This window comes from Pongo abelii, chromosome 11, assembly GCF_028885655.2.
Source record: "Pongo abelii isolate AG06213 chromosome 11, NHGRI_mPonAbe1-v2.0_pri, whole genome shotgun sequence".
NCBI lineage: Eukaryota > Metazoa > Chordata > Mammalia > Primates > Hominidae > Pongo > Pongo abelii.
In genome coordinates, this window is record NC_071996.2 from 145,988,110 (window position 1) to 146,015,796 (window position 27,687).

The 27,687-nt window shown below is 48.1% G+C and overlaps 1 protein-coding gene and 1 non-coding gene across 2 annotated transcripts; both read right to left on the bottom strand.

The window, feature by feature from the left end:
- Positions 1-3,990: 3,990 nt before the first annotated feature.
- On the bottom strand, positions 3,991-7,175 carry LOC129058206 (hornerin-like). The gene is made up of 2 exons (XM_054550165.1): positions 4,607-7,175; positions 3,991-4,314 (listed from the first exon to the last, which is right to left on the bottom strand). The coding sequence occupies exons 1-2, from the start codon at positions 5,439-5,441 to the stop codon at positions 4,118-4,120; spliced, it is 1,032 nt and encodes a 343-aa protein (XP_054406140.1). The 5' UTR covers positions 5,442-7,175; the 3' UTR covers positions 3,991-4,117.
- Positions 7,176-22,685: 15,510 nt separating this feature from the next.
- LOC112131500 (small nucleolar RNA U13) lies at positions 22,686-22,785 on the bottom strand. Its single transcript, XR_002913557.2, has one exon. It is a non-coding gene; the product is annotated as a small nucleolar RNA U13 (small nucleolar RNA).
- Positions 22,786-27,687: the final 4,902 nt, after the last annotated feature.

The following is a 27,687-nucleotide window of genomic DNA, read 5'->3' on the forward strand; positions in this document are numbered from 1 at the left end:
GACTTACAGTCCAGTCTCCCAAACACAGAGTTCCTGGGGGAGAAGAAGGGGAGCAAAGGGAAACAGGAAGACTGGGGAGCAAAGGAAAACAGGACGACTTCCGGATTGCAAGACAGAAGGGGACCCCACAGCTGAGGGGCGGACCCTCCCCTCGAGAACAGTCACACAGAAGCCATCAGGCCAGAGCCTTCTACGTCACCCACCGTCACCAAAGAGAGGGAGAAAGACAATTTACACAGAGCTGTGGCGGGAAACCAGGGGGCAAATGTTCACCAAAGCCGAATGAAGAAAACTCCCCCAAAACAGCCACGAGGCAGAGAAATGTGTAAATCAACACCCCTGAGAAATTAAATATCCTCAAGCCAGCCTTGGAATATCTGAAAAGCCACCTTGAATCAGAAATTTAGAAATGTAAGATACGGTCGAAAAATAGAATAATAAAAATAGTTGATTTAACTCAGGAAATAAATGAAAAAAAAAGACAAAATTATCTTAGAAATAAAGAACACATACCACACACAATAATAATACTTCTGTATGAGTTATAAGTACTCATTGCCTAATGAAAGAGCACCTCATAGAACAGCTTGACTCCAACCTGAGCCCCACCAGCAGCCGGCAGGGATGTGGAACAGAAACGCTCATTCCTGCTGGGGAGACTGCAAGTGGCCCAGCCACTGTGGAAGATGGCATGGGGGCTTCCTACAAAACTGTGGTACATCAGACACTGCAGAGAATCCAGCACTGGAAAAAGCTGGACCACGAGTTACACACACCGTGAAGGACCTCAGCGCACATCCACATCCGTAGTGAAAGCAGCCCCTATGAAAAGACCCCAACCTATGGTTTCACCTACAGGACCTGCGGGAAAAGGCAAAACTCTGAAGACAGTGAAAGAAATCCATGGTTCGAGGTTGTGGGAAGGGAGGGGTGAACCGATGGAATGCAGAGAATCTTAGGTGGCACTGTGGTAGGGGGCACACACCTCTGCATGGCACTGTGGTGGGGGGCACACGTCATTACACATTTTCAAAACCCCTGGAATGTGCAGCATCAAGTGTTAACCCTGATGTAAACCATGGACATCAGTTAATGATAATGTATCAGTATTGTTTCATCAGCTATGGCTAATGCACCAGACTAATGCATGGTGTCAATAAGAGGACCATGTGTGTCTCAGAGGGGGTTGTACATCTCTATGGGAGCTCTCTGTATTTTCTGCTCAGTTTTACTATAAACCTAAAACTGCTCTTAACGTAATAAATTTAACGGTCCCCTAGGAAAATAGACTCAAATCTCAAATGGAAATGTGATAGGGGACATCAAAGAAAGGCAGAAAAACTACCAAGAGAATGTAAATGACAAAACAGAGTGTCAGGGAAAGTGGTGGTGACAGGAGACAGGAAGAGGACTTGGGCCCACATCATCAGATGCCTGAGAAGAATGAAGCGTGTACAGAGGCAGGAAGAGGAGGACTTGGGCCCACATCATTGGATGCCTGAGAAGAATGAAGCATGTACAGAGGCAGGAAGAGGAGGACTCCGGCCCACATCATCGGATGCCTGAGAAGAATGAAGCCTATACAGAGGCAGGAAGAGGAGGACTTGGGCCCACATCATCAGATGCCTGAGAAGAATGAAGCATGTACAGAGGCAGGAAGAGCAGGACTCGGGCTCACATCATCAGATGCCTGAGAGGAACGAAATGTGTATGGGAACTAACGTTTAAAAGTAAAATCTACGAAAAGCTTTTCAGAAATAGAGTTCCCATCAGACAGCATCACAAACCTTTAAAATCACAGAAGTGTGGTTCATAAACAGAAATTCCAGAAATAGACCCAAATACGGTGAAAATTTAGTCTATGACAGAGGGGAGTCTCCAAGCTCCGGGATGAAGATGGTCATTTTCGTAATGGATCCTGGGACTACTGGGCAGCTGTTTGGAAAAGTACAGAATTAAGTTTCTATCTCACATTGTACATAAAAATTAACTCCCAATGGACCGGGGATCTCCATGTTTAAACATGAAACCTCATAACTACTCGAAGAAAACAATGAGTAAATTCCTTAACGTTGGTTCAGAGAAAGACTTTCCAACTATGACTCAAAATCCAGAGGTAACAAAGGAAAAAGACTGATAAATTTGACAAACCACTTTAAATGCATGACCAAAACAATAAGTCAAGGGCAACTAACAGAGAAAATACTTATTACGTACAAAGCACACGTTCTGTCATGTGGAAGGGTGGGTTGAATGAACAGGTGAATTCACACAACAGGGCGCTGTGGGGCTTGAGGAAGGAGGAGGGTCCCTGTGAGGAGAAGCAGACAGGTTTCCAGGGTGGACTATCCGGTGAGAGTGGAGAAGACCTAAGAACAGTTGTCTCCAGTGCCCCCACACGAGAGAAGGAAGGGGAACAGGATCACATGCAGCTGCCACCTGCTTACTGATTGAACCAGAAGCCTTAGAAACCGGTTCCTGTGTGGTGCGGGCACTGGGGAGTGGGAAGGGGTGTCAGGATGGGGAGAGGCTGAGCATCTTTGCTGAGTCTCTTTTCTGATAGCTCTGACTTGAAGAACAATCGTGATGTTCCCCATCCCTCCGTCTGCTCCAGAAATGAGCGACTGTGACCCACCAGGACCTTAGGTGGGGGGTAACCCAGGATGGACAATAGTCACAGAAAAATGAGCCTCCTGCACTGCAGAGGGACAGATCCTGGAGGGCAGGGAGATGCAACCAACCCAGGCACCCCGGAAACAGCCTTGACTGGGCGGGGACACAGCAATCTAGTGAGTAAAGGTACTTATCGTAGCATGTGGGTTTGCAATTCTGAAACTAGAATCAAACAAATATATAAATATACTATAGACAAGGAGAGGCATCTTTTCACTCCTAAAGACAATGAACAACTCAGGCTAAAATAAACCATGTTGTTGGATTGGAATCAATGAGACCTGGGGTCCTTGGAGAACTGATGGATGCCAGGGCTGAGGCAGGGAAGATCCAGGACCAGCTTAGAGCATCTTGTGTTCCGGGAACCAAGGACGTGCCCCCAGAGAGGGTGTGTGTTTGTCAAAAGAACACAATAAAAAGCCTGTCCAGCCTGAAGGAGCTTCCAAGGGTCAGCGTGGGACAACTGAGGCAACAATATTTTAAAAAATGTATTTTGTGCCATAGCATATAAATACTCATGAGTCCATACTGAAATAAGTAAATAATCAAATAAATGCATGTGCAGAGGGGAAGCGCCAGCTCCTCACTGGAGAAGCCCACCGGTGAGTCAACAGAGAGCCACAGTTAAACTCCACAGTAACGAAGGGGCAGGGAGGTCCCCCGATGGATGTGGAAGCTGCTGGGTGGAAGATGGAGAGAAGCAGCTTTGGCAGCTCTGAGAAGCCCACAGGTGCGTTAACAGCGTCAAGGTTAAACTCCACAGTAGCCAGGGGCAGGGAGGTCCCCCAGTGGATGTGGAAGATGGAGAGAAGCAGCGTTGGCATCTCCGAGAAGCCCACAGGTGCGTTAACAGCGTCAAGGTTAAACTCCACAGTAGCTAGGGGCAGGGAAGTCCCCCGATGGATGTGGAAGCCAGCGGGTGGAAGACGGAGAGAAGCAGCTTTCGCATCTCCGAGAAGAGCAGCTCCCCCAGATGCTCATCACCGTGGAAGGACCCTGGCCCACGTCCCCGTTGTCAGATGACCCCGCCTCAGGACACCGCGACAGGACACTCGGGAGGCTCAGCTGGGCCCCGGGGGGGCTCCCGCCAAAATTCCATAGCCTCGCTCCAGTCAGCAGAAAACACGGTGCAAATGAAACCCAGGCCGATTCTACCCAACAGCTGAACCGCCGCACAGCAAGAAGCGTGGAAGTCACAGCAGGCAAGCGGAGACGGCGAATTCCGGAGGATGGAGGAGACGAGCGGGAATATTGAACGAATCACGTGGGATCCAGGATGGACTCAGGAGGGGCGTGCGTGGAAAACCGGAAGTGGCTGCGTAGGGGCCGCCCTTGGTCTGCGCGGTTGCACCAGCGCCCGCGCCCACCCCGGCAGCGCCACACGCCAAGCAGCCGGCAAGGGGCGCGCGAGCCGCACTCTCTGCAGCCATTCGTGAGTCTATCGTCAGTTTAAAATAAAACGTTTGGGAAGCGTGGGATGAAAAGGGAGAAAGCTGTAAGGACTCTGCACTGCGCATTTTAGGAAGGGGGACTCATCACCACCATCAAAGGCAGCTGAGAGTGAAGAAAAGCAGAACCGACACCGGGCCAGGAGAGACGCCCTGCTGCCCACGGTGACGCCCTGCTGCCCACGGCGAGGCCCTGCTGCCCACGGTGACGCCCTGCTGCCACGGTGACGCCGTGATGCCACGGCGAGGCCCTGCTGACCATGGTGATGCCGATGCCACGGCAAGGCCCTGCTGCCCACGGTGACGCCCTCCTGCCCACGGTGACGCCCTCCTGCCCACGGTGACGCCCTGCTGCCCACGGCGAGGCCCTGCTGCCCACGGCGAGGCCCTGCTGCCCACGGCGACGCCCTGCTGCCCACGGCGAGGCCCTGCTGCCCACGGTGATGCCCTCCTGCCCACGGTGATGCCCTCCTGCCCACGGCCACGCCCTGCTGCCCACGGTGACGCCCTGCTGCCCACGGTGACGCCCTGCTGCCCACGGTGACGCCCTGATGCCACGGCGACGCCCTGCTGCCACGGCAAGGCCCTGCTGCCCACGGTGACACCCTCCTGCCCACGGTGACGCCCTGCTGCCCACAGCGAGGCCCTGCTGCCCACGGTGACGCCCTGATGCCACGGCGAGGCCCTGCTGCCACGGCGAGGCCCTGCTGCCACGGCGAGGCCCTGCTGCCCACGGTGACGCCCTGATGCCACGGTGACGCCGTGATGCCACGGCGAGGCCCTGCTGACCATGGTGATGCCGATGCCACGGCAAGGCCCTGCTGCCCACAGTGACGCCCTGCTGCCCACGGCGAGGCCCTGCTGCCACGGCGAGGCCCTGCTGCCCACGGTGATGCCCTGCTGCCCACGGTGACGCCCTGATGCCACAGCGAGGCCCTGCTGCCACGATGAGGCCCTGCTGCCCACAGTGACGCCCTGCTGCCACGGCGAGGTCCTGCTGCCCACGGCATGGCCCTGCTGCCCACGGTGACGCCCTGCTGCCCACGGTGACGCCCTGATGCCCACGGCGAGGCCCTGCTGCCCACGGTGATGCCCTGATGCCACGGTGAGGCCGTGCTGCCCACGGTAATGCCCTGATGCCATGGTGAGGCCCTGCTGCCCACAGTGACGCCCTGCTGCCCACAGTGACGCCCTGCTGCCCACAGTGACGCCCTGCTGCCACGGCGAGGCCCTGCTGCCCATGGCAAGGCCCTGCTGCCCACGGTGATGCCCTGCTGCCCACAGCGACACCCTGCTGCCACAGCACCACGGCCAAGGCATTTGTGTCTGTGAGACACAGCATCACCCTCCCGAGTGTCCTGTATAACAAGACCTTTGAGACTTATTGCGTAGCAGGACTTTTTAAGCCGGGCAGTGCCCGAGTGAAGTCTGTGGCTCACCAGTTTGGCCTGAGCAGCTTTTGCAAGTTGCTTCTGTTCTGTTCTCACTGCCCAGCTGCCCTCAAATTCAGAGACGCCCCTGCTTACGGATGAGCTGTCACCACATGAGGGTCACCTTCTTGAGTGTGTGACATCCCACGTAGTGACGAAAACATCATCCTCCCATCATGACTTTAATAATAAATTGTACAACGATGAGGGTCAGATGAGACCTCATCTGCTGAGATGAGACCTCTGCTGAGTCTCTTTTTCGATAGCTCTGACTTGAAGAACAGTTGTGATGTTCCCCATCACTCCATCTGCTCCAGAATGAGCGAAAGGAATGGCTACTCCAAGAGTTCCCAGTAAGGGGTGAGCTCACAGAGCGCCTGCTCAGTTTTGCATTAAAAAAATCCCTATAGCCGGGCATGGTGGCATGGCCCTGTGGTCCCAGCCACCCGGGAGGCTGAGGCGGGAGGCTCGCTTGAGCCCAGAAGTTCAAATCCAGCCTAGGCAGCATAGTAAGATGCTGTCTCTAAAACAGTAAAAAATAAATAAATAAATAAAAATCCCTAAATGGCCACAGATGCAGCAGCTCTTTTCTCTGTTGCCTGCCGTTTTCACTCTCTGAGGGGCTGAAGTCGCTAATGCCATGTCCTGTGCTTTTCAGTGACTAAAGAAGTGGATGCTTCCATTGTGTGCGGAGGGATCTTCTACTAGAAATTTCCGTGTACACCGTCTTACTTAACTCCTCAGCGTTTCTAGAATGACTCTTCAAAAAGTTAAACACAGAATCATCAATATGGGCCAGCAACTTCACTCCTCAGCATATGCTCAAGGGAGCTAAACACAGGTTCCTGAACAAATGTCTGCACACGAATGTCACAGAAACATTACCCACAATAGCCAGGATGTAGAAGCAACCCCAGCGTCCACCCCTGAAGGAGAGAGAAGCAGATGGGGGTTTGTCCCTGCAACACAGCGGCGTCCACCGTACTGAGGGATGAAGTGCTGACCCGGGCCCCGCACAGATTAACCTGGAACACAGGAGGCAAAGGGAAAGGCGCCGGGCACAGAAGCTCTCATGCTGGGTGGCTCTTCTTATATGAAGTATGCAGAACAGCTACATCCACAGAGACAGAAAGAGTGGTGGGTGCAGGGGTGGGAGCGGGTGGGAAGAGCCTGCTGCGGGGTGCAAGATTTCCTTCTAGGGTGAGAAACATGTTTTGGAACTGGACAGAGGTGGCAGCTTGCACAGCATGGAGGGTGCTAAATGCTACTCAGTCTTGTAACTTAAAATGGTCAATTTTATGTTGTTTGTATATACAAGTATCTAGAGGACAACTTATCCCTCATTTACAAATGAGATGACAGATTCAGAGATGGAGCAAATTTGACCAATTTCCTGCAGTTAGTGGTTGTGTTGTTTTAAAATATTATTTTAAAATAGCACGTTATTTTAAAAGTCAGACTTTGTTCACTTAGCCAACTTCGTAATTATATAATGATACTCCTGCCACTCCTAGTGGTGCCTTCTATTCCAAATGTGTATGTAAATACTTCATCAGTTACGCCTGCTATCTGGCTATAAGTCATTTGGCCAGGATGTCTTTATAAAGTGAGTTCCTGTCTGGTTTCTGCTCCGTGTCTGCCTCAGCAGGGAAACGCTCCCAGCAGGAGGGGCTCTGACATTGCCTGGGGGTCAGTGGGGACCTTCAGGACGCTGAGCACAAAGTTCCCTGGGATATGGGCACCGGAAGGTGAAGCTGCAGACCCAGCCTCCTTAGAAATGATGATAGATAGATGATGGACAGATAGATGATAGATAGATAGATAGGCAGACTGACTGACTGAGGAACAGACTGATAGACCCACAAATACATAGATAGACAGCCAGATACTGGCCTGCCTGGCCACCTTTCTGAGAGCCCAGTGATGTGGGTCATTTGAAACCAACCCCAGCACTAATGAGCTTGGGGATAAGGGAGGAGCCAAGTTTGGGTCCCCCCAAGGTGCACCCAGTGTCCCCCGGGACACCGCAAGGCCTCTGGGTCTCCTCCCCACAGTGGCTGTCCTGTGGGCAGGTGCACACTGCTGGTCCTGTCCACACGCACTGAGTCCACCCCCCCCTACCCAGCCCGCAACAGAGGAAGAGCCACCCACGGGAGATCCAGGCTGCTACGGCTCCTCTCAGTGCTTATGTTTTAAATCCAACATGTGTTTTCTGATTTGGACAACATTGCAACAGAATTTCACCAATGATTTGCATTAGGAATGAAGCATGAATAGCCTGCAGAGCCCCAGGGAGTTCAGGATGGGGCAAAACCAGTTATAAGAGAGACCTGGGCAAGGGCGTTTATGTGCCATGGAGTCTGGGGTAAGCAGCTCACACTGAGAAAATCACATTTGTTCATGCAGAAGATCGAAGACCAACACCCCTCCCCGGATAACAGATGGACAGAAGGCAGGTCCCTGCACCCTCCCTCAGAGTCGGAGCCCCCTGCCCTTTCTCTTGGTGATGTGGAAGGACACCTGCCATTTCCCTCTGGCCCACCCAGGATGGTGGTGGCAGGTCGCCTCCCCTTTCCCAGGATGAGCCAGTCCTGGCCTTCCTGTGGCAGCATTTCCCAAGGAAAGGGACCTGAGCCACTCTAAGGAGACTGGGCTCCATTGGGCAAGCACATTCTTTGCCAGGTATGTGTGTGGTGAGTGCTTTCTCCAAGTCCATGGCTTCACTTTTCCCTTTGCCAATGGTGGCTATCAAAGAGAAGAAGGTCTATTTCATGAAGCCTGCTCTACGCTGAGTGTGAGTCTCAGAGTTCATGTGAGGGAAACTTAATTCCAAATGCAACAGTGTTGGGAGGTGGGGCCTTCGCAGGGTGAATCTGAGCCCTCATTAATGGATTCCTGCTGCTATCACAGGAGTGAGGTAGTTATCACCGGAGCGGGTTAGTTATCCTGAGAGTGGGTTAGTGATCCTGGGAGTGGGTTAGCTGTCCTGAGAGTGGGTTAGTTATCACGGGAACAGGTTAGTTATCAGGGGAGTAGGTTCGTCATCATGGGAGTGGGTTAGTTATCCTGAGAGTGGTTTAGTTATCATGGGAGTGGGTTAATTATCCTGAGAGTGGGTTAGTTATCTTGAGAGTGTGTTAGCTGTCCTGAGAGTGGGTTAGTTATCATGGGAGTAGTTTAGTTATCACGGGAGTGGGTTAGTTATCATGAGAGTGAGTTAGTTATCCTGACAATGGGTTAGTTATCATGGGAGTGGGTTAGCTGTCCTGAGAGTGGGTTAGTTATCAGGGGAGTAGTTTCGTTATCATGGGAGTGGGTTAGTTATCCTGAGAGTGGGTTAGTTATCACAGAGTAGGTTAGTTACCACGAGTGTGGGTTAATTATCAAGGGAGTAAGTTAGTTATCCTGAGAGTGGTTTAGTTATCATGGGAGTGGGTTAGTTATCCTGAGAGTGGGTTAGTTATCCTGAGAGTGGGTTAGCTGTCCTGAGAGTGGGTTAGTTATCACGGGAGCAGGTTATCACGGGAGTGGGTTAGTTATCATGAGAGTGAGTTAGTTATCCTGAGAGTGGGTTAGTTATTATGGGAGTGGGTTAGTTATAATGGGAGTGGGTTAGTTATCCTGAGAGTGGATTAGTTATCACGGGAGTGGGTTAGTTATCCTGAGAGTGGATTAGTTATCACGGGAGTGGGTTAGTTATCCTGAGAGTGGGTAGTTATCAAAGGAGTGGGTTATCCTGACAGTGGGTTAGTTACCATGGGAGCAAGTTAGTTATCCTGAGAGTGGGTTAGTTATCATGGGAGTGGGTTAGTTATCCTGAGAGTGGGTTAGTTATCATGGGAGTGAGGAGCCTGGTCCCTTCCTTCTTGCTCTCTTGCCTGTCCACCTTCCTTCACGGGATGTGGCAGCAAGAAGACCCTCATCAGTTGCCGCCCTTCAACCTTGGACTTCCCAGCCTTCAGAACCATAAGAAATAAATCCTTGTTCTTTACAAATTAGCCAGTCTCAGGTATTCTGTTATAGCAACACAAAATGGACTAAGATAAGGTCCAAGTTATTTCTTTTTTATGTCTTATACTTTTGTGTCCCATTTAATAAATCATTGTCTAACCAAAGTTCATAAGGACATTCTTCTACATTTTCTTCTAGAAGTTAAATAGCTTTAGGGGTTCTGTTTTGTTTAGGATTTTATCCAGAAGACATAAAGGACTATTACAACTCAAAAATAAAAAAAATATATATCACTTAACAAGTTAATGAGCAAGGGCTATGACTGGACACTTTATGAAAGAAGATGTAGGAATAGCCAATAATTTTGTGAAACAAATCTTGACACCTTTAGTCATCTGAGAAGTGCAAATTAAACTAAAAATGGAATACCACCGCATACTGACTAGAATATGTGAATTTAAAAGACCGATGGCATAGGTATTACGAGCACTTGGAGCAACCAGAACGCTCACACACTGCTGGTGAGAATACAAAAGGCACAGCCACTCTGGAAACTGTTCTGAAAGGTCAAACATCCACCTACTTACTGTATGACCCAGTCACTCAGTGCTTGGCATTCACCCAGAAGAAATGAAAATAGATCCTCAGAAAAACTGTAAGTGGATGTCTGCAGCAGCCTTGTTTGTAGGAACAAAACACCAGGAATAACCCAGTGTCTGTGGACAGATGGAGGAATCTACTGTGGTTTATTTTAGGTTGAGATGCAATGGAGAGGCCTGAACTCCTGACACCTACAGCGCCTGGAGGAAGCTCACACACCCGGGTCTCACGCACGCCCCAGCTGAGCCTCTGATAACCGTTGAAAGACTGACTTCTCTGAAATTCACCAGCCAGCCCCACCTGGCTCTAGGCATGTGATCACGGGATGGGGCTACCTGAGGGCATGACCTGTGAAGGGCGGCTCATTGCAGTGAGGGGGGTTCATTGCAGTGAAGAGGGGGTTCATTGCAGTGAAGAGGGGGTTCATTGCAGTGAAGGGGGGCTCACTGCAGTGAATGGGGCTCATTGCAGTGAAGGGGGGCTCATTGCAGTGAAGGGGGCTCATTGCAGTGAAGGGGGGTTCATTGCAGTGAGGCCGTTCATCAGCAGGGCACAGACGGCAGGGCTAACATCGAGGGACTGTGGAGTCTGCGTGAGTGACCGTGCCTGGGGGCATGACCTGTGAAGGGGGGTTCATTGCAGTGAGGCCCGTTCATCAGCAGGGCACAGAGGGCAGGGCTAACATCAAGGGACTGTGGGGTCTGCGTGAGTGGCTGTGGAGAGGCCAGGATGCCCAGGCACGGCCCTGAGGGAGGGCAGGGTTAGGAGAGAGAGGCCTTGTTTGTTTTGTGCAGAGGGAGTTGAGATACTTGCTGTGAAGTAATGCACAGTAGCTTCTGTCCTGAATTTAGGAAGAGAAGCCAGGTCTAGAAATGTGGAATCCCCAGGACTTGGACATGGGGATGTGGGTGGAATGACCCGGTGGGTGATGCCAATGAGAAACACAGGGGAGGGCATGTGACAGACACCCCTCGGGGCCAGAGCTGATGCTGGGGGTCAAGGGGGAGGGCACGGCGGGAAGCTCCATCTGGCTCAGGGAACTGGCGGCTGGTGAAATGCTGAAATTAGTTGCTTCATGCCCTTCTTGGACCAGGCTTGAACCTGGAGACCCTATGCCAGCCCCTGGTCTGAGAGGACAGGGTGACAGGTGCTGTCATTGCCCAGGTCAAATGAAGGGTCTGAGGCTGAGGGGGTGGACAGGTTTGTCCAGGACCACACTGGTCACAGGCTCTGGAACCAGAGTGCAGACACCGTTGTTCTGAGACGGAGTGCCTTCCTACTCTCTCGGGAAGCAAGGTGGCCCCTCCGAGGAATCCTGACCTGTGGGACCACACGCCAGTGTCCCAGTAACCACAGCAGTGCCTAGAAGGAGAGAAAACCACCTCCCGGTCCGTGCGAGGATGGGGGCAGACACGAAGGGTGAGATGTGTTTCCAGAGGTGAGCACCTGCCCAGGAGGTGCAGAGGGTGTGCAGGACATGGGACAAGGCAGAGAGGATGCCCAGGACAAGCTCCCCGCAAGGCCAAGGGCCCAGCAGTGCACCTCGGGGACTGGCCACACAGGCAGGTCAGCCACCAGCAGGTGAGTTACTAACCGTGTTCGCCACGATTCACGTTATGCACATGGAAAGGGATTTTAGGAACAGCCGACTACAGGAAGGCGGCGTCCAGTGGAGGAGAAACGTGGGTGTGGTGGAGGCCCTGGGAGGGGAGGCCCTTTTGCCGCCATCAGCTGCCTCGTCCACAGGTTTCCCTCTCCCACGAAGACGGCCCCAGCGGAACTCACAAGTGATTAGGGAGGAGGCAGGAGGGCCTGGGGTCTCCTTCCTGCAGTCCTGCATTTGGGAGTTAAGGCTGGGGACAGGAGCTGGAGAGGGGAGGCTGGCAGGGGATTAAGATTCCACCTGAATCCAGGAGGCTCTGCCCTCTGTGCCAGCCCCAGCTCCCCTGGCCCATGAGAGCAGGTCCCATGCCCTCTAACCTCACACGTCGCTCTAGGAAACCACCAGCTATGCTTTGTAGGAAGGATAAATTCTTCCATGAGCACGTTTACAAATTTGCTCCTTAAATGAAGACTATATATTAGAAAACTGTCAAAAATGTTTGGTGCAAGTTTTTACATCCTATTCTCATAATTTCAAAACCTAAAATCTCCTCAACACCATGATACTTGGCACAGAAGTTACAAATTCAGGCAACTGAAGGAATCCTTGAGATAAGTCACTGGAGGCTTTCAGTGGGAATCCGATACAGTCATGACACTCAGCCAGGTACTTAGGTGGGAAATGTTTTTCTAAAACGATATAGTTTTCTAACTTGAGATCTTATTCTAACTAATGAATAAACATAACCTTGACTCCTCCAGAGAAAAACATCCACATTCAGGTTCAAACTCCCTTAAAGTTTATGCCTTTCACTTCACTCTTAGTTCAAACCTAGACACACTTCAGGGGCCACAGCCCTGGAACAGGGAACCTCCTGGAGGGCATCTGTGAGCTGTGCAGACACAGCAGAGACTCCAAGCAGGTACATGGCACAGGTCTCCAAGAACCAGCCTTGCTCCATTCTTCACCCAGGGTAGTCCTCCCTGTCCTCCCCTAAGATGGTCCTCACCCCACTCTCCCCTCAGTGATCCTCACCCTATTCTCCCCCCAGGATGGTCCTTACCCTACTCTCTCTTTGGTGATCCTCACCTCATTCTCCCCCCAAGATGGTCCTCACCCCACCCTCCCCACAAGATGGTCCTCACCTCATCCTCCCCCCCAGGATGGTCCTCCCCCCATCTTCCCCCAAAGATGGTCCTCCTCCCGTTCTCCCCCCAGGATGACCTCACCCTATCCTCCCCCCAGGGTGGAGTGTATTCATGAAGTGTATTCATGAATACATGAGTGTATTTGTGAAGTGTATTCATGAATAAAGAGATAACCCAAATAGCAGTAGTATCAATTAATGAAGTTAAATTTGTATTTTAAAATTTTCTTCAAAGAAAACTTCAGGTCCATTGTTTTCCAAATAAATTATATCAAGCATTTGTGCAAGAAATGATATCGATTCTTTAAAACTCTTAAGACAATTGACAAAGGAGTATTTCTCAACTTCTTTATGATACAAACATTATTCAAAATAGAGGCCATTAGCAAAAAGGAAAAACAATAAGTATATCTATCTTATGAATATAGATGCAAAATGTTAACAAAATGCTGTCATATGAAATCCAAAAATATATAAAAAAGAAAATACATTGTGACCAACATGATGTATCTCATGAATGCAAGGTTGGTTTAACATTAGAAAATCAATGTAATTCAGTACAAACATACTAAAAATTAAACTGTATGGTTGCCAAAATATATGCAGAAAATCATAATATCCAACATCCATTCCCAATTTAAAAAATTCTCAATAAAGAACAGGAGAGAAATTCTTCAGCCTTGTATCAGGCATCTATGAAAAACCTATGAGTGCCACCATACTCAGCAGTGGAAGACTGGAGGCACCCTCATGCTCAGGAACAATGTGAGGATATCTGTGCTTACCAAGTCTGTTATCTATCACAACGGATATTCTAGCCACGGCATATGGAAAGAAAAGAAATCCATATCAGAAAGGGAGAAACAAAATGGTCTTTATTCACAACAACATGATCAGATATGTGGACAATGTTGTAAAATCTAAAAACTGGCACTTGAACAAATATGTAGTTTTAGCAAGCTTTCAGAATACACTGTCAGAATGCAAAACTAAAATTGTATGTATTTTATTAGCAAGGAATGATATAAAATAAAATTTAGAAATCCATTTACAAAAACATGACAAAATAAAATACATTTAGAGGTAAATCTGACAAAAACTGTGCAAAATGTGCATAGCAAATACTAAAATGCATATCTACTAAAGAAGACCTAACTTGGTCAAGACACGTTCTGTCTCCAGGGATTTGAAGACCCCACATGGCCAAGATGTCAGCTCTCCCCACATTGACCTCTTCAATCAATGCAATCCCAGTTAAACTCTCAGAAGCCATTTTTTTGTAGAAATTGATGAACATTATAAAGTTCATAGGGAAACTCAAAGGACCAGGAATAGTAAAACTACCTGATAGAGAAGAAGACATGCACCTGGTGGCACCACCTGACAACTATGTCCTATGAAGCTAAAGCACACTGAAACAGCCTGGCATTGGGCAAAGACAGGGACGTGGACCTGTGGGGCAGGAGGCAGGAGGCCAGTTGTATGTGGCCAACTGCCTTTCCAGCATCCAACATCCATTCCAAAAAAAAAAAAAAAAAAAAACCCAGAAAAAACAAAAACAGAAAAACACACTTTTTTTTGCAAAGACAATTGAGTGAAAAAAATAATTATTTTATAAAAACTGTGCTGAAAAAATTGGATACTAAAGAAAGGACTTTGTTCCATATCACACACTGTATAATTTCTTTCTTCAAGATGAATCATGAAGTTAAATATAGAAAACATATGGCTGAAGACATAGGAGAAAACTGTTGTAACTTTGAGTTATAAGAAGTATTTCATCTATGCTACCACAGAGGATAATTTCTTTAAAAAATGATACATTCATTTTCATCAAAACAGGAACTTGCTCTGCAAAAGACACTGTTGAGAGCATAGAAAGGTGAGCAACATGCTGAGCGAAAATATCTTCATCTGTAGCTCCCATGTCTGAATACAGAGAACCCCCAGCACTGAATAATTCCAAAGCAAAAAACCCAACAACCCAGTGTGATTAAAACGCCGTAAGTGTTGCACAAACTCTTTTCCAAAACAGATAAATATAGGCAGAATGAGCCATGACATAGTTCCCGACAGCTTTATACCACAGGGGACTGCAAAAGAGAATTAAAACCAGACGCCCCCGTAGGTCTACTGGAATGTCTAAGAAGACTAATCAAACCAGGGGTGAGATGACATCAGCCACTTAAAACTCTCATACTCTGCTGGAGGAAATGCAAAAAAAAACCTCATAAAACGCTTCAGCAGTTTCTTACAATATTTACCATTAACCCACTGAATTACCCAGCAAGGTCATTTCCAAGTATCTACCCAAGAGATATAAAAGCATATGTGTGCATGAGACCTGTGGAGCGGTGCTCAGAGCAGCTTCATTCCCAACATCCCACACTGAAAACCACACCAACGCTCTTCAGCTGGAGAAAAGACACACAGGTCACAATGTATTCACACAAGAGACATGAAAGCATATGTGTGCACGAGACCTGTGGAGCAGTGCTCAGAGCAGCTTCATTCCCAACATCCCACGCTGAAAACCACACCAACACTCTTCAGCTGGAGAAGACACATACAGGTCGTGATGTATTCATACAAGAGAACAGTGCTCAGAAAATAGGAACAAGTAACCCCAAAAAGTGCAGAAATCTCAAAATCATTGTGTTAAGTGACAGAACCCACATTCAAAAGAGGACCCAACAGAAGACTCCAGCATGTTCAACAGCAGGAGCAGCCATGCTAAGGAGGAGGAGGCCAGGGCAATGACGGTCCTGAGTTGGGGGTCACGCGTGGGGGCAGCACACACGGGGTGGGGCCACTTTCTAGGGGAGGAATATACTGAATGGCCTTATTGGTGAGGCAATCACAGGAGCACATACAATTGTCAAGTTAAAGGTGTTAATTTAAACAATATTAGGAAAATAAGTAGGTGAACATTTCACTCTTGGGTACATAGACATTTACAGCTAGAGTCCTATGTCCTCTTCCTTAAAGAAAAGAGTGTTTTCAAATCATTCATAATCTTTAATTGGTAGAGGGGAGAGAGAGAGAGAGAAAGAGAGAGAGAGAGAAGGAGGAGAGGGAGAGAGACACAGAGAGAGAAGGAGAGAGAGAGAGGAGAAGGAGGAGAGGGAGAGAGACAGAGAAAGAGAGAGAGAGAGATTCTCCTTGCAACTGAGGTAGTAAGCCCAACTCGACTCCAGAAGTGGGGCTTGGACCCCGGACCAGATTGAGGACTAGCCAAACCAGGGAAGAGGCAAAAGTCTCCACTAGACACACCCACCAGGGCCGTGTCACTTTACAATTGCCATGGCAACACCTGCCATGCCCCTTTACATGGCAACAACCCAAAGACCCAGAAGTTACCACCTCATTTCTAGAAACTTCTGCATAAACTGCTCCTTGATTTGCATGTAATTAAAAGTGGGTATAAATAGGAGTGCAGAGATGCCTCTGAGCCGCGGCTCTGGGTGAACTGCCCATGGGGTAGCCCTGCTCCACGAGGAGCACGTGCTGCCGTGCACGGCCACTGCCTGCCACACTGGCCACCCTGGAATTCTTTCCTGGGCAAAGCCAAGAACCTTTCTGGGCTAAGCCCCAATTTTGAGGATTGCCTTCCCTGCCTCACAACCATAACATGTCAAAGCATCAGAATACGGAGACAGAGTGACAGTGAAAAACAAAAACCATGGAACATTTTATATCTGTGAATGTTATGCTTCAAAATCTCAAAAATCTTTGTTCTTCAAAGTTCAATAATGTGATTATTTCTGCAATACTAAATGCATTTCAGATTTACAGGAAGACCACTTTTATTAAGAATTGAAGTGTTAAATACCCGGGCGATGGTCATCTTAGCTGTTGGTACAATGGCTCCTTTTACTGTGGGAGTATCTGAAGGGATCTCAGATTTCAGGATAAGAATGGCTCCATGTGGCTGGAGGAAAAGAGAAACCCCCAGGTAACTGGTTCTTTTTCCCTGGTGTTCAAAATTCCGTCACATTTATAGTAGCCTGGTGTTTATCTGGATTGGAAGAAAAAAAAATCACTACAGAAACTGTTTTTCCCTAATGTTACAAAATAACCGTCGTATGAGGATCAAAGCTGAGCCGAACCTGCCGGTGAAGGAGGTCCTGGGTGTGAGTGGGCACTTGCCACACACACGCTCTATCTCTAGAGAGCACAGAGTGGCCCAAACTCGAACCTGCCAGGGACTCAGCACACAGGAGCCACTGGAGCTGCCCCTGTCGTTAGTCAGCAGAGGAGGCTACTGCAGAGGAAAACGGTTCTCAGTCCTCATACAAACAGCGGACTCAGCTGTGACCACGTATGTTCATCCAACAAGCCCAACATCAATGTGCTTGTGATGTGGTTTGGTTCTGTGTCCCCGCCCAGATGTCACGTTGAGTCATAATCCCCACGTGGGAGGTGGCTCCTGGGAGGAGGTAATGGGATCGTGGGGGTGGATTTTTCATGGACGGTGTAGCACCATCCCCTTGGCACAGTTCTCATGGTAGTGAGTGAGTTCTCGCGAGATTTGGTTTTTAAAAGCGTCCCCTCTGCCCTCTGCCCTCTCTCCCACCCCAGAAGCGGAAGCGGCTATGTTTCCTGTACAGCCTGCAGAACGGTGAGGCAGCTAAACCTCTTTTCTTTATAAATGACCCAGTCTGGCTTCAAGCATTCAGCTTGCTTCAAGCATTCGGAAACCAGCCACTGCTGGAATTATTGATGGGCCGTGGGGATGGTTGAGAAGCAACCATCCTGATTTCACTTATGAGATAAAGACTCGGATTTCCTGAAGCGGTTTTTTATGCATTGTTGTTGAAAGGGCAAGTAACTCCTTTGTTCTGGGCATTACAAATGGTTCTATTTTAACAGCCTTATGATTGATATTAATTTTTTGAGCTTTACTTGATGTGCCAAACAGACTGCAAAAATATTTTATACAAATTTTGAATTGTTGATTCATGTTAATATTAGGCTTTGGTGACTCTGAATGTGAACGTTGAGGTCAAACTGTTTGCCAAATCAGCATCTCACATTCCCACGGGCAGTGGAGGAGAGCTCCGTTCCTCACACCTCACTGACACTTCTTATTTCTGTCTCTTAGGTGATGGCCATTTTAGGGGGTGTGAAATCACATCTTGTAGTTTTGATTCTCGTATCCCCAGTGACTATCGATGTTGATAATCTTGCAATGTGCTTATCGGCCACTTGTAAATCATTTTTGGAGAAATACAGTATTTTGACTACCATAGAGTTATTTATATTTTATTGTTGAGTTGTCAGAGTTTTTAAAATATCCAAGATACAATTATCTTAGATATATGACTTGCAAGTATTTTCTCCCATTCTTTAAGTTTTCCTTTCACTTTCTTAATGTCTTTTGAAACAAAAAGTTTATTACTTTTAAATAAATATAACATCTTTTTTTCTTTTGCTGCTTGTGCTTTTAATATCATGTCTAAGAAGCCATTGCCTAAAGCAAAGCCATGAAAATTTTCGTGGATGTATTCTGTTAAGAGTTGTATAGTTTTATCTCTTACGTTTACGCCTGTGAGTTATTCTGAGTTACTTTCTGTGTCTGGGGTGCGTGAGTAACCAACCCCACTCTTTTGCACGTGGCTATCCAGTTATCCCATTCTTTCCACCACTGGACTTTCTTGGACCCCTTCTTGAAAATGTTGGACCCCTTCTTGAAAATCAATTTACTGTAAAGGTGAGGAGTTATTCTGGACCACACACTCGATTCCACAGATCTCCGTGTTTGTTCCTATGACACCTATGACAATACGTGTCCTGATGACTGGAGCTTTTTTTTTTTTTTTTGAGACAGAGTCTCGCTGTCGCCCAGGCTGGAGTGCAGTGGCGCAATCTCGGCTCACTGCAACCTCTGCCTCCCGGGTTCACGCCATTCTCCTGGCTCAGCCTCCTGAGTAGCTGGGACTACAGGCACCTGCTGCCATGCCCGGCTAATTTTGTTTTTGTATTTTTAGTAGAGATGGGGTTTCACCATGTTGGCCAGGATGGTCTCCATCTCCTGACCTTGTGATCTGCCTGCCTCAGCCTCCCAAAGTGCTGGGATTACAGGGATGACTGGAGCTTTGGAGTCAGCTTTGGAACCAGCACATGGGAGTCCTTGCAGTGGCCCATTTAGGGGTTTGAGGGTTTCGTGTCCCTCAAATTCCTGTGTTGAGATCTTAACCCCTAACATGGTGGTGCCAGGAGGTGGGGCCTGTGGAGGTGACGAGCTCAGGACGGCAGAGCCCTAGGGATGGGATTAATGCCCTTTGAAAAGCGACACAGAGAGCTCCCTGCCTGCCTCTCCACCAGGTGGGAATACGAGAAGAGGAGCCTGCATCCTAGAAGGTCCTCACCAGAGCCTGACCGTGTGGACTCCCTGATCTCAGAGTTCCCACCTCCAGAATTGAGAGAAATAAGTTTCTGTCATTGATAAGCCACCAAGTCTACGGTACTCTGTTACAGAAGCCTAAACTAAGACAGTCCTCTGAATTTGTTCTTTTTCAGTGTTGCCTTGTATTTTATTGTGGGTTATTTGCACTTTGAAATAAACTTTAGGATCTGCTTGTTAATTTGTGAAAAAAAGGCCACTGGAATTTTGAAAGGGATTTCATTTCCTGTGGATTCATTTGGAGAAATAGCACCATTTTAAAAAATGTCTTCTAATAAATGAATGATCTGTCTTTCCATTTATTTTCAGTTCTTCTTAACAGTGTTTTGTGTCTTTCAGCATATAAAATTTGTGCCTCTTTTGTAAAATGTATTCCAAGATATTTTATGCTATGTGAGCATAAAATAAAAAATAATCTTTTTTCTTAAATTTTGAATTTTTATTTCTGAAGTATAGAAATCCAATTGATTTTTGTGTATTGCTCTTGTATCCTGAAAACTTGCTGAACTTGTGTATTAGCTATAGTAGTTTTGTGTGTTTGTGTGTCCTGAAAGACTGCATACAAGATCATGTCATCTACAAATAGAGAAAATGTTACTTCTTCCTTTGTAATATTCATGCCTTCTTCCTAATGTTCTTGTCCAATTTTCCTGGTGAGAACCTCTAGTACAGTGGTACCCAACCTTTTTGGCACTAGGGTTTTGTGGAAGACAGTTTTTCCATGAACTGGGGGTGGAAGGAGTGGTTTTGGGATGGTTCAAGCACATTTCATTTGTTGTGCACTTTACCGTTATTATATATTGTAATACATAATGAAAAAATTATACAACTCACCATAATGCAGAGTCAGTAGGAGCCCTGAGCTTGTTTTCCTGCAACTAGATGGTCCCATCTGGGGGTGACGGGAGACAGTGACAGATCATCAGGCATTAGATTCTCATAAGGAGCGTGCAACCTAGGTCTCTCACATGTATAGTTCATGATAGGGTTCACACTCCTATGAGAATCTAATGCAGTCGCTGATCTGACAGGAGACGGAGCTCAAGCAGTAATGGGAGCACTGGGGAGCGGCTATAAATACAGATGAAGCTTCACTCACTCACCCGCTGCTCACCTCCTGCTGTGTGCCCTGGGTCCCAACAGGCCACGGACCAGTTCTGGCCCATGGCCCGGGGGCTGGGGACAGACCCCTGCTCTAGAACAATATAAATAAAATTGGCAAGAGTAGGCAACCTTGTCTTGTGGTTGCTCTTAGGGGGAAGCCTCTGTCTTTCACCATTAAGTGTGATGTTAGCTGTTGGTTTTTGTAGAAATCTGTTTAAAGGTTATTGAAGTTTGAATCTATTTCTAGTTGGTTCATTGTTTTTATTATGAAAGAGTGTGGGATTCTGTTAAATGCTTTTTGTGTATATATTGATAGTATATATTTGTCATTTATTCTATTAATATGGTGCATTACATTGATTTACTTTTGCATATTAAGCAAATCTTGCATTTCTGAGATAAGTCCTACTTGGTCATGGCATGTAATTTCTTATGCATACTGCTGGATTCCGTGTTCTGATATTTGAGAGTTTTCTCATCCATATTCTTCAGAGCTATTCATTTGTGGTTTTCCTGTGAGGTCTTTGTCTGACTTTGGTATTTCAGTAATATTGGCCTCATGCGATGCGTGGAGGAGCGTCCCTTCTTCTCTGTTATTTGGGAACAGTTTGTGAAAGATTCGTGTGAGTTCATCGTTTTATGTTTGGTAAATGTAGGCATGAAGCAGTCAGGTCCTGAGTTTTAGTTTGTGGGAATTTCATAAATGTAGGCATGAAGCAGTCAGGTCCTGAGTTTTAGTTTGTGGGAATTTCATAATTACTATTTTAATCTTATTATTGTGATATGTTCAGATTTCCTTTTTTTCTTGAGTCACCTATAGGTTTGTCAGTTTTCAAAGCATCTTTAAATAACCAATGTTTGGTGTTTTATTTCCTTCTGTTTATTATTTTCTAGTCTCTATATCATGAATTTACATGCAACTCTATTATTTCATTCTTTTGCCTCTTTGAGTTAGTTTGTTCTTCTTTTTCCAGGTGCCTAGAGTGATACAGCATTGACTTAAGATCTTTCTTATGTTTTAGATATATGCATTTAGAGCTATAAATTTCCCTTTTAGTAATGCTTTGACTACATTCGATAATTGCATTCAATTCATTTTGGTATGTTGTGGTTTTGTCTTCATCTCAAAGTTAGAAAACTAATTTACTTCCTGATTTTTTGTTGCTTAATTGATACATAGTGATTAATTCCCCATGTGTCCTTCTGCTGATGATGCCTAGTGATTCCACTGTAGTCACAGAAGACACTTGTGTGCTTTCATTACTTTTAACTTTAGTCGTGTTTCTTACATCTCAATGTGTGATCTTCCTGGAGAATATTTCATGTGCAGTTAAGAGTCTGTGTTCTGCTGTTGAAATGTGGAGTGTTCTAGAATGACCACTTCGATACAGCTGGTTGATGGCACAGGTCAGTTCTGTGTCCCTGATGATTTTCTGTGTGGTTGTTCTAACAATTGTTGGGAGAGGGGCCTGAAGTTCTAAGACTTATACTTTGAGATTCCTCTATTTGTCCCTTCACCTCCATTAGTTTCTGCTTCACATCTGTGCAGGTCTGGTATTTGGTGCACAATTAGCATACATAATTAGTATTGGTATATATTCTTTTTAGGTTATTTTAAACATCATTGTATAAAGTCCCCTTCTGTATTTGGTAATTTTACCTGCTCTTAAGTCTACTTTTTCTGATATCAATATAGCAACTCCTGCTTTCTTTTCATTAATGTTTGCGTGACATTTCTTTCCCCATGCTTTTACTTTCAACCTGTATATGTCATGATATTTGAAGCATTTTGTAAATTACATAAAATTGGGCCATGTTTTTAAACCTACTCTTCAAATATCTGTGTCTTAATTAGTGTGTTAGTCTGCTTACCCTTTATGTAATTATTGTTATGCTAGAGATTAAGTATGGCATTTTTTGTCTGTTTTCTGGTTCTTTTATTTTTTTGTTCTGCTTTTCATTTCTCTTTTTTTTCTACATTCTATGGCAAGAAGCAATTTTTAACATTGCTTTTTGGCTCATTTTTATATATCTGTGTTTTTCTTTCATCTTCTTAGAGTGATCACTGTAGATATTACAATCTATATACATATAAATTATATATAAATAATATATATAGTATAGAATATATAAAATCACAGGCTAGTGACATCATCACGTGACCAGTTTGATTACAACATATAAACCTTTTCTCCTTTTTGGTTCTATATTGCCTTCCCAATACATAACACAGCTGTCTTAGATATCATCCCAATAGATGTTTAGAATCACATCAGAACCACTTTAACCATCGATGAGTATTTATTCATTTTCTTTAAGTTCATGTCAGATGGATAATGTGCTAACGTAACAGGGTTGGAGGGTGACACATCTCACATGTGTGCATGAGTGCCCGATTATCATGCTTATGAGCTAAAAAGGATCGTATTTTTTTGCTGCTGTATTTTTCTTCCTTCAGGGTCATATTAGTTATCTAGGCTTCATAACAAAGCACCAAATTGGATGGCTCAAAACAGGAGAAGTGCATGTCTCTTAGATGTAGAAGCCAGGAGTCCAAAGTCAAGGTGCCAGGAAGACACATCTTCCCTGAAGCCCGTAGGCGAGAATCCCTTCTGGGCCCCCCTGGCTTCTGGTGTTGGGTATCGATCCCTGGCATGCCTTGATGATGCCAATGTTAGCTTCTGTTGTCACCTGGTGTCCTCCCTGTCTGTCAGCTGTGCCGTTGTAGCATTGCTGGAGTTATCACTGACACTGGCTGCCTGTTATGATTCTTCTTTAGCTATGAAGTCTCTCATGGGCCACTGAATTCCCTCTACCAAGGAAACTGAGCAAGTCTCTTTGCTGAGAGCGTGGTGGCTTCGAAGCCCACCAGAGCAGCGTTCCGGGTGAGGGAGGGCCTGAGAGCTTCTCTCCTCTCCCCTGGGGACTGTGAAGTGCCCTGCACTGCCGCCGCCTGCCCTCTGTAACCCGGGCACAGCCACCCTCACATCTTGAACCCCTGCCCTGCACCGCCGCCGCCTGCCCTCTGTGACCCGGGCACAGCCACCCTCACATCGTGAACCCCTGCCCTGCACCGCCGCCGCCTGCCCTCTGTAACCCGGGCACAGCCACCCTCACATCTTGAACCCCTGCCCTGCACCGCCGCCGCCTGCCCTCTGTGACCCGGGCACAGCCACCCTCACATCGTGAACCCCTGCCCTGCACCGCCGCCGCCTGCCCTCTGTGACCCGGGCACAGCCACCCTCACATCGTGAACCCCTGCCCTGCACCGCCGCCGCCTGCCCTCTGTGACCCGGGCACAGCCACCCTCACATCGTGAACCCCTGCCCTGCACCGCCGCCGCCTGCCCTCTGTGACCCGGGCACAGCCACCCTCACATCGTGAACCCCTGCCCTGCACCGCCGCCGCCTGCCCTCTGTGACCCGGGCACAGCCACCCTCACATCGTGAACCCCTGCCCTGCACCGCCGCCGCCTGCCCTCTGTGACCCGGGCACAGCCACCCTCACATCGTGAACCCCTGCCCTGCACCGCCGCCGCCTGCCCTCTGTGACCCGGGCACAGCCACCCTCACATCGTGAACCCCTGCCCTGCCCTGGAGACGCAGACACAGGAATGGTCCACAGCGGTACCCCTCATCCTAGGTTTTGCTCTCTGCAGTTTCAGCCACCTGAGGTCAACGGCAACTTCAGGAATAAATGTTTCACGAGTTTAAATCACGCCCTGCTCTAAGGAGCCTGGTGAAGTTGGCCCCGATGTGAATAATCCCCTCATCCAGCATATTCAGCCATCTGGGCGACCTGCCCATTAGTCATGGACACTGCCTGCTGCTGAGGCCGGACCACCAACACCGTCACGGCGTGAGGACCTGGGACTACCACAGAGGGAAAGGTGCCACATGGCCTATGGCTACAGAGAGTGTGAGAGTGCGAGGACCTAGGCCCCTGCAGAGGGAAAGGTGTCACATGGCCCATGGCTGCAGAGGGCATGAAGACCCAGGGCAGGACAGAGGGAAAGGTGCTGTGGGGCCCACGGCTGCAGAGAGCGTGAAGACCCAGGGCAGGACAGAGGGAAAGGTGCCACATGGCCTATGGCTGCAGAGAGTGTGAGAGTGGAAGGACCTAGGCCCCTGCAGAGGGAAAGGTGTCACATGACCCATGGCTGCAGAGGGTGCAGGGACCGGGGACCACCGCAGAGGGAAAGGTGTCATGTGGCCCACGGCTCAGCGTGTGTCACTCACCTCTCTCATGAGGGGGCCATGTGAGCATCTCAAGAAGGGGCCTGCCATACAATGAGATATTTTCAGAGAGAGAGAAACCACATTCACATAACTTGTATTACAATATATTATATTTCTATGTTACTATTAGTTTTGTTGTTAGTCTGTTATTGTGCCCACTTTGTATTTAAACTCGATCATAGATCTGTGTGTCCAGGAAGCAGCGTGGTCTATGTTGGTGCCACCCGAGGTTCTAGGCACCCGCTGGGATGTTGGAGCAGATTCCAACCACAAGGGAGATGCTGTGCTTGGAGCATTGCAGGCTTTCTGCCTGTTCCTTCTCTCACTGTGAGGCCCTGGCATGGCTGTGGAAACCTAATGTTTCTAGGTGCTCCTGACGCGGAGTAATTTATGTTTTACTGGTGTCCTCGTTCCTGCCCAGATCAGTCACACAGCCATCGTTCACAGCCCGATCCCAACCCAACGAGAAATGTGAAAACACCAGAACGCCCTGCGGCCTCTGATAACTCACTCCCAATTTGCAATTCTTTCATGAAGGCTGCAGGCTATCAGGAGGGAGAAAAATAGAATAAAGCCCAATCAAAAACGATGAATTAACAAGTAAGAGATAATTAAAATGAGCTGGTTTAAACTTAATTAACATGCAAATAAAATTCATTGAGGTTGATATCTTGCTTCATTATGAGCTCTGGGAAAATAGAGACTTAAAATGATTTCTGCTGAGGCGGACCCTGATCCTTGAACCACTCGGGCTGACGACCTTGCCGGGCCAGTGACGAGCCCAGACAAGTGCCTGTTCTTAAATTTACACAGAAGCGCGGAGGATAAACTTAGTGATTTCAATATGTTATCCCCTTTCATTTTATAAGCCGTGAAAACTTTGAGAGTAATTGATTGAAGCATAGATTTTTCTAGTTTATTTACAAAAAAAAATTGTGTTTCTCCTAAATGAGTACAATGATTAGGACTCAAATAAGAATGAACACTGAATTTTCCTAAACTATTTCTCCTTTTGTTGTGTTTCAGTGGCACAAAAATATCCCTTTTATTTGCTGTGACAGTGTGGATAAGCCCAGTTGGCCGTAGAACACGGCTGTAATCGCATCTCGCTTTGTGTTCAGGGATAAAGCTAATCCACTTAGAGACAGATATTAGAAATTCAGATGTAATATGGCTCAAATAAATCTCATTTGAAGAAAAAGAAAGACTGCCAAATTAAGCATGCATGGAATAGCTCCTTTGAGTGCGTTCTGAGCAGAGAATGGCACCAGGTCAGCATTGTGGCTGTGATCCTGTGGGCCAGGCTCAGGTGTGAAGGCGGGGCGGGCTCAGGTGTGAAGGCGGGGCGGGCTCAGGTGTGAAGGCGGGGCGGGCTCAGGTGTGAAGGCGGGGCGGGCTCAGGTGTGAAGGCGGGGCGGGCTCAGGTGTGAAGGCGGGGCGGGCTCAGGTGTGGAGGTGGGGCTGCCAGGGCTGCCAGAGGGAGTGGTGAGGAGGCAACAGCAAGGGTGTAGGGGATGGGAGAGGGCTGGGGAGCACCACTGCAGGGCAAGGGGTCCTGGGCGTGGGGCTCACAGAGGAGCTCGGCCTCCCTGGATGCTGTCATTTAAGGGGCCCAGTCCTGTGGGGGCAGCACCCTGGGAAGAAACATCAGATGGGGCCCATGATGAGCCGAGGCCAGGACACCTGTGAGTGGAGGGGAAGCAGAGGCCCCAGGAGAGCAGGAGTCCACGGAGGCTCCTGCTGCTGTCCCAGCCCGAGTCTACCTGCTGGGGTCCCAGCCCGAGTCTACCTGCTGGGGTCCCAGCCTGAGTCCAGGGAGGCCCCTGCTTCTGCTGAGAACCTTTTGTGTGGGGGAAGCCGTGGGATCCCTGACCACCTGTCCCATGAGGCAGTCACAGTGGGAGGCCAACCCCAGCGCGCAGCCACGACCCGCGGCGAGATACTTCTCATGGGAACCCGGGACTCCCGTTCCTACCTGGTATCCAACATGAATGCCAGAGACCTCTGTGTTCACACAGTGCATGCCACCTCTTCACCAAGGCCCCTTTATATAGTGAAATAATTTTTAAATTGTAATTTTAAAATATCAAATGACAAGGTGTCATCACATGTGTGGCACATCTGTACAGTAATAAGCACTTTGGAAACATCATCATTTATCTACCAGTGTGCCTATATTAAAAGTGTAAAATATCAAAACATTGCATATAAATTATATCTTTTTGTGTCACCCAGTGTTCACTGCAGTAAATGTGGTCCAGTGTTGAGTACCAGCTCCACACAGATGAGAAGGAGACAGGAGAGTGAACGTGGAATGCAGCCCTAGGATCCTCCCCACATGGCCTGAGGGTCCTCCCGTCATGGCCTTAGGGTCCCGGGTCCTCCCCATGCAGCACTGGGGTCCTCCCTACTTGGCCCAGGTTGCACAGGCACCCCCCATGTGAGCAGCACCGGGCCAGCTGGATCTCCCTGGAATGTGTGCACAAATGCTCTCTCTTGCATTTTGCATTGCAAGAACTGCAGCACTCTCGTCCCTGTCTCTGTAAGTTTTTTACCCCTTTCTTTCTCCAGAGCAACTTGGGGCTCAGTTTTGTGCATTTGTCTTTAAGCAGGGGCACACACCGCTCAGCACACTCCCAGAGAAGAAGCCTTGACTATGGGAATAAAATGAGCCCAGAGGGCCACAAATACGGCTTCACATTCGCACTCTTGAGAGAAAGAAGAGATTCATTTCGCTTTGTTTTTAATTGGCAAGCATCTTTTAAGCCCACGCTTCTAGCTCTCAGTGGGGGGCAGAGCACTGGCCCACGGAAGATGCCACATCTGCCCCCAGAAGCAGGGTCGGGGCTACCTGGTGTGGCAACAAGGCATGAAGGCTGCCAGTCATCTGACCCGGACACTATCCTGGTATCCAGGAGGGAGGGGGCAGCATCATCTGACCCGGACACTATCCTGGTATCCAGGAGGGAGGGGGCAGCGTCATCTGACCCGGACACTATCCTGGTATCCAGGAGGAGGGGCAGTGTCATCTGACCTGGACACTATCCTGGTATCCAGAGGAAGGAGGTAGTGTCATCTGACCCAGAC

What these genes read in the sequence shown, in the direction of transcription:
- LOC129058206 (XM_054550165.1), bottom strand. Translation starts at nt 5,441, where the DNA reads ATGCCTTGGCCGTGGTGCTGTGGCAGCAGGGTGTCGCTGTGGGCAGCA. An exon ending in GTCACCGTGGGCAGCAGGGC is followed by an intron (nt 4,315 to 4,606) that starts GTGGCCGTGGGC and finishes CGTGGGCAGCAG; the next exon opens with GGCCTCGCCGTGGGCAGCAG.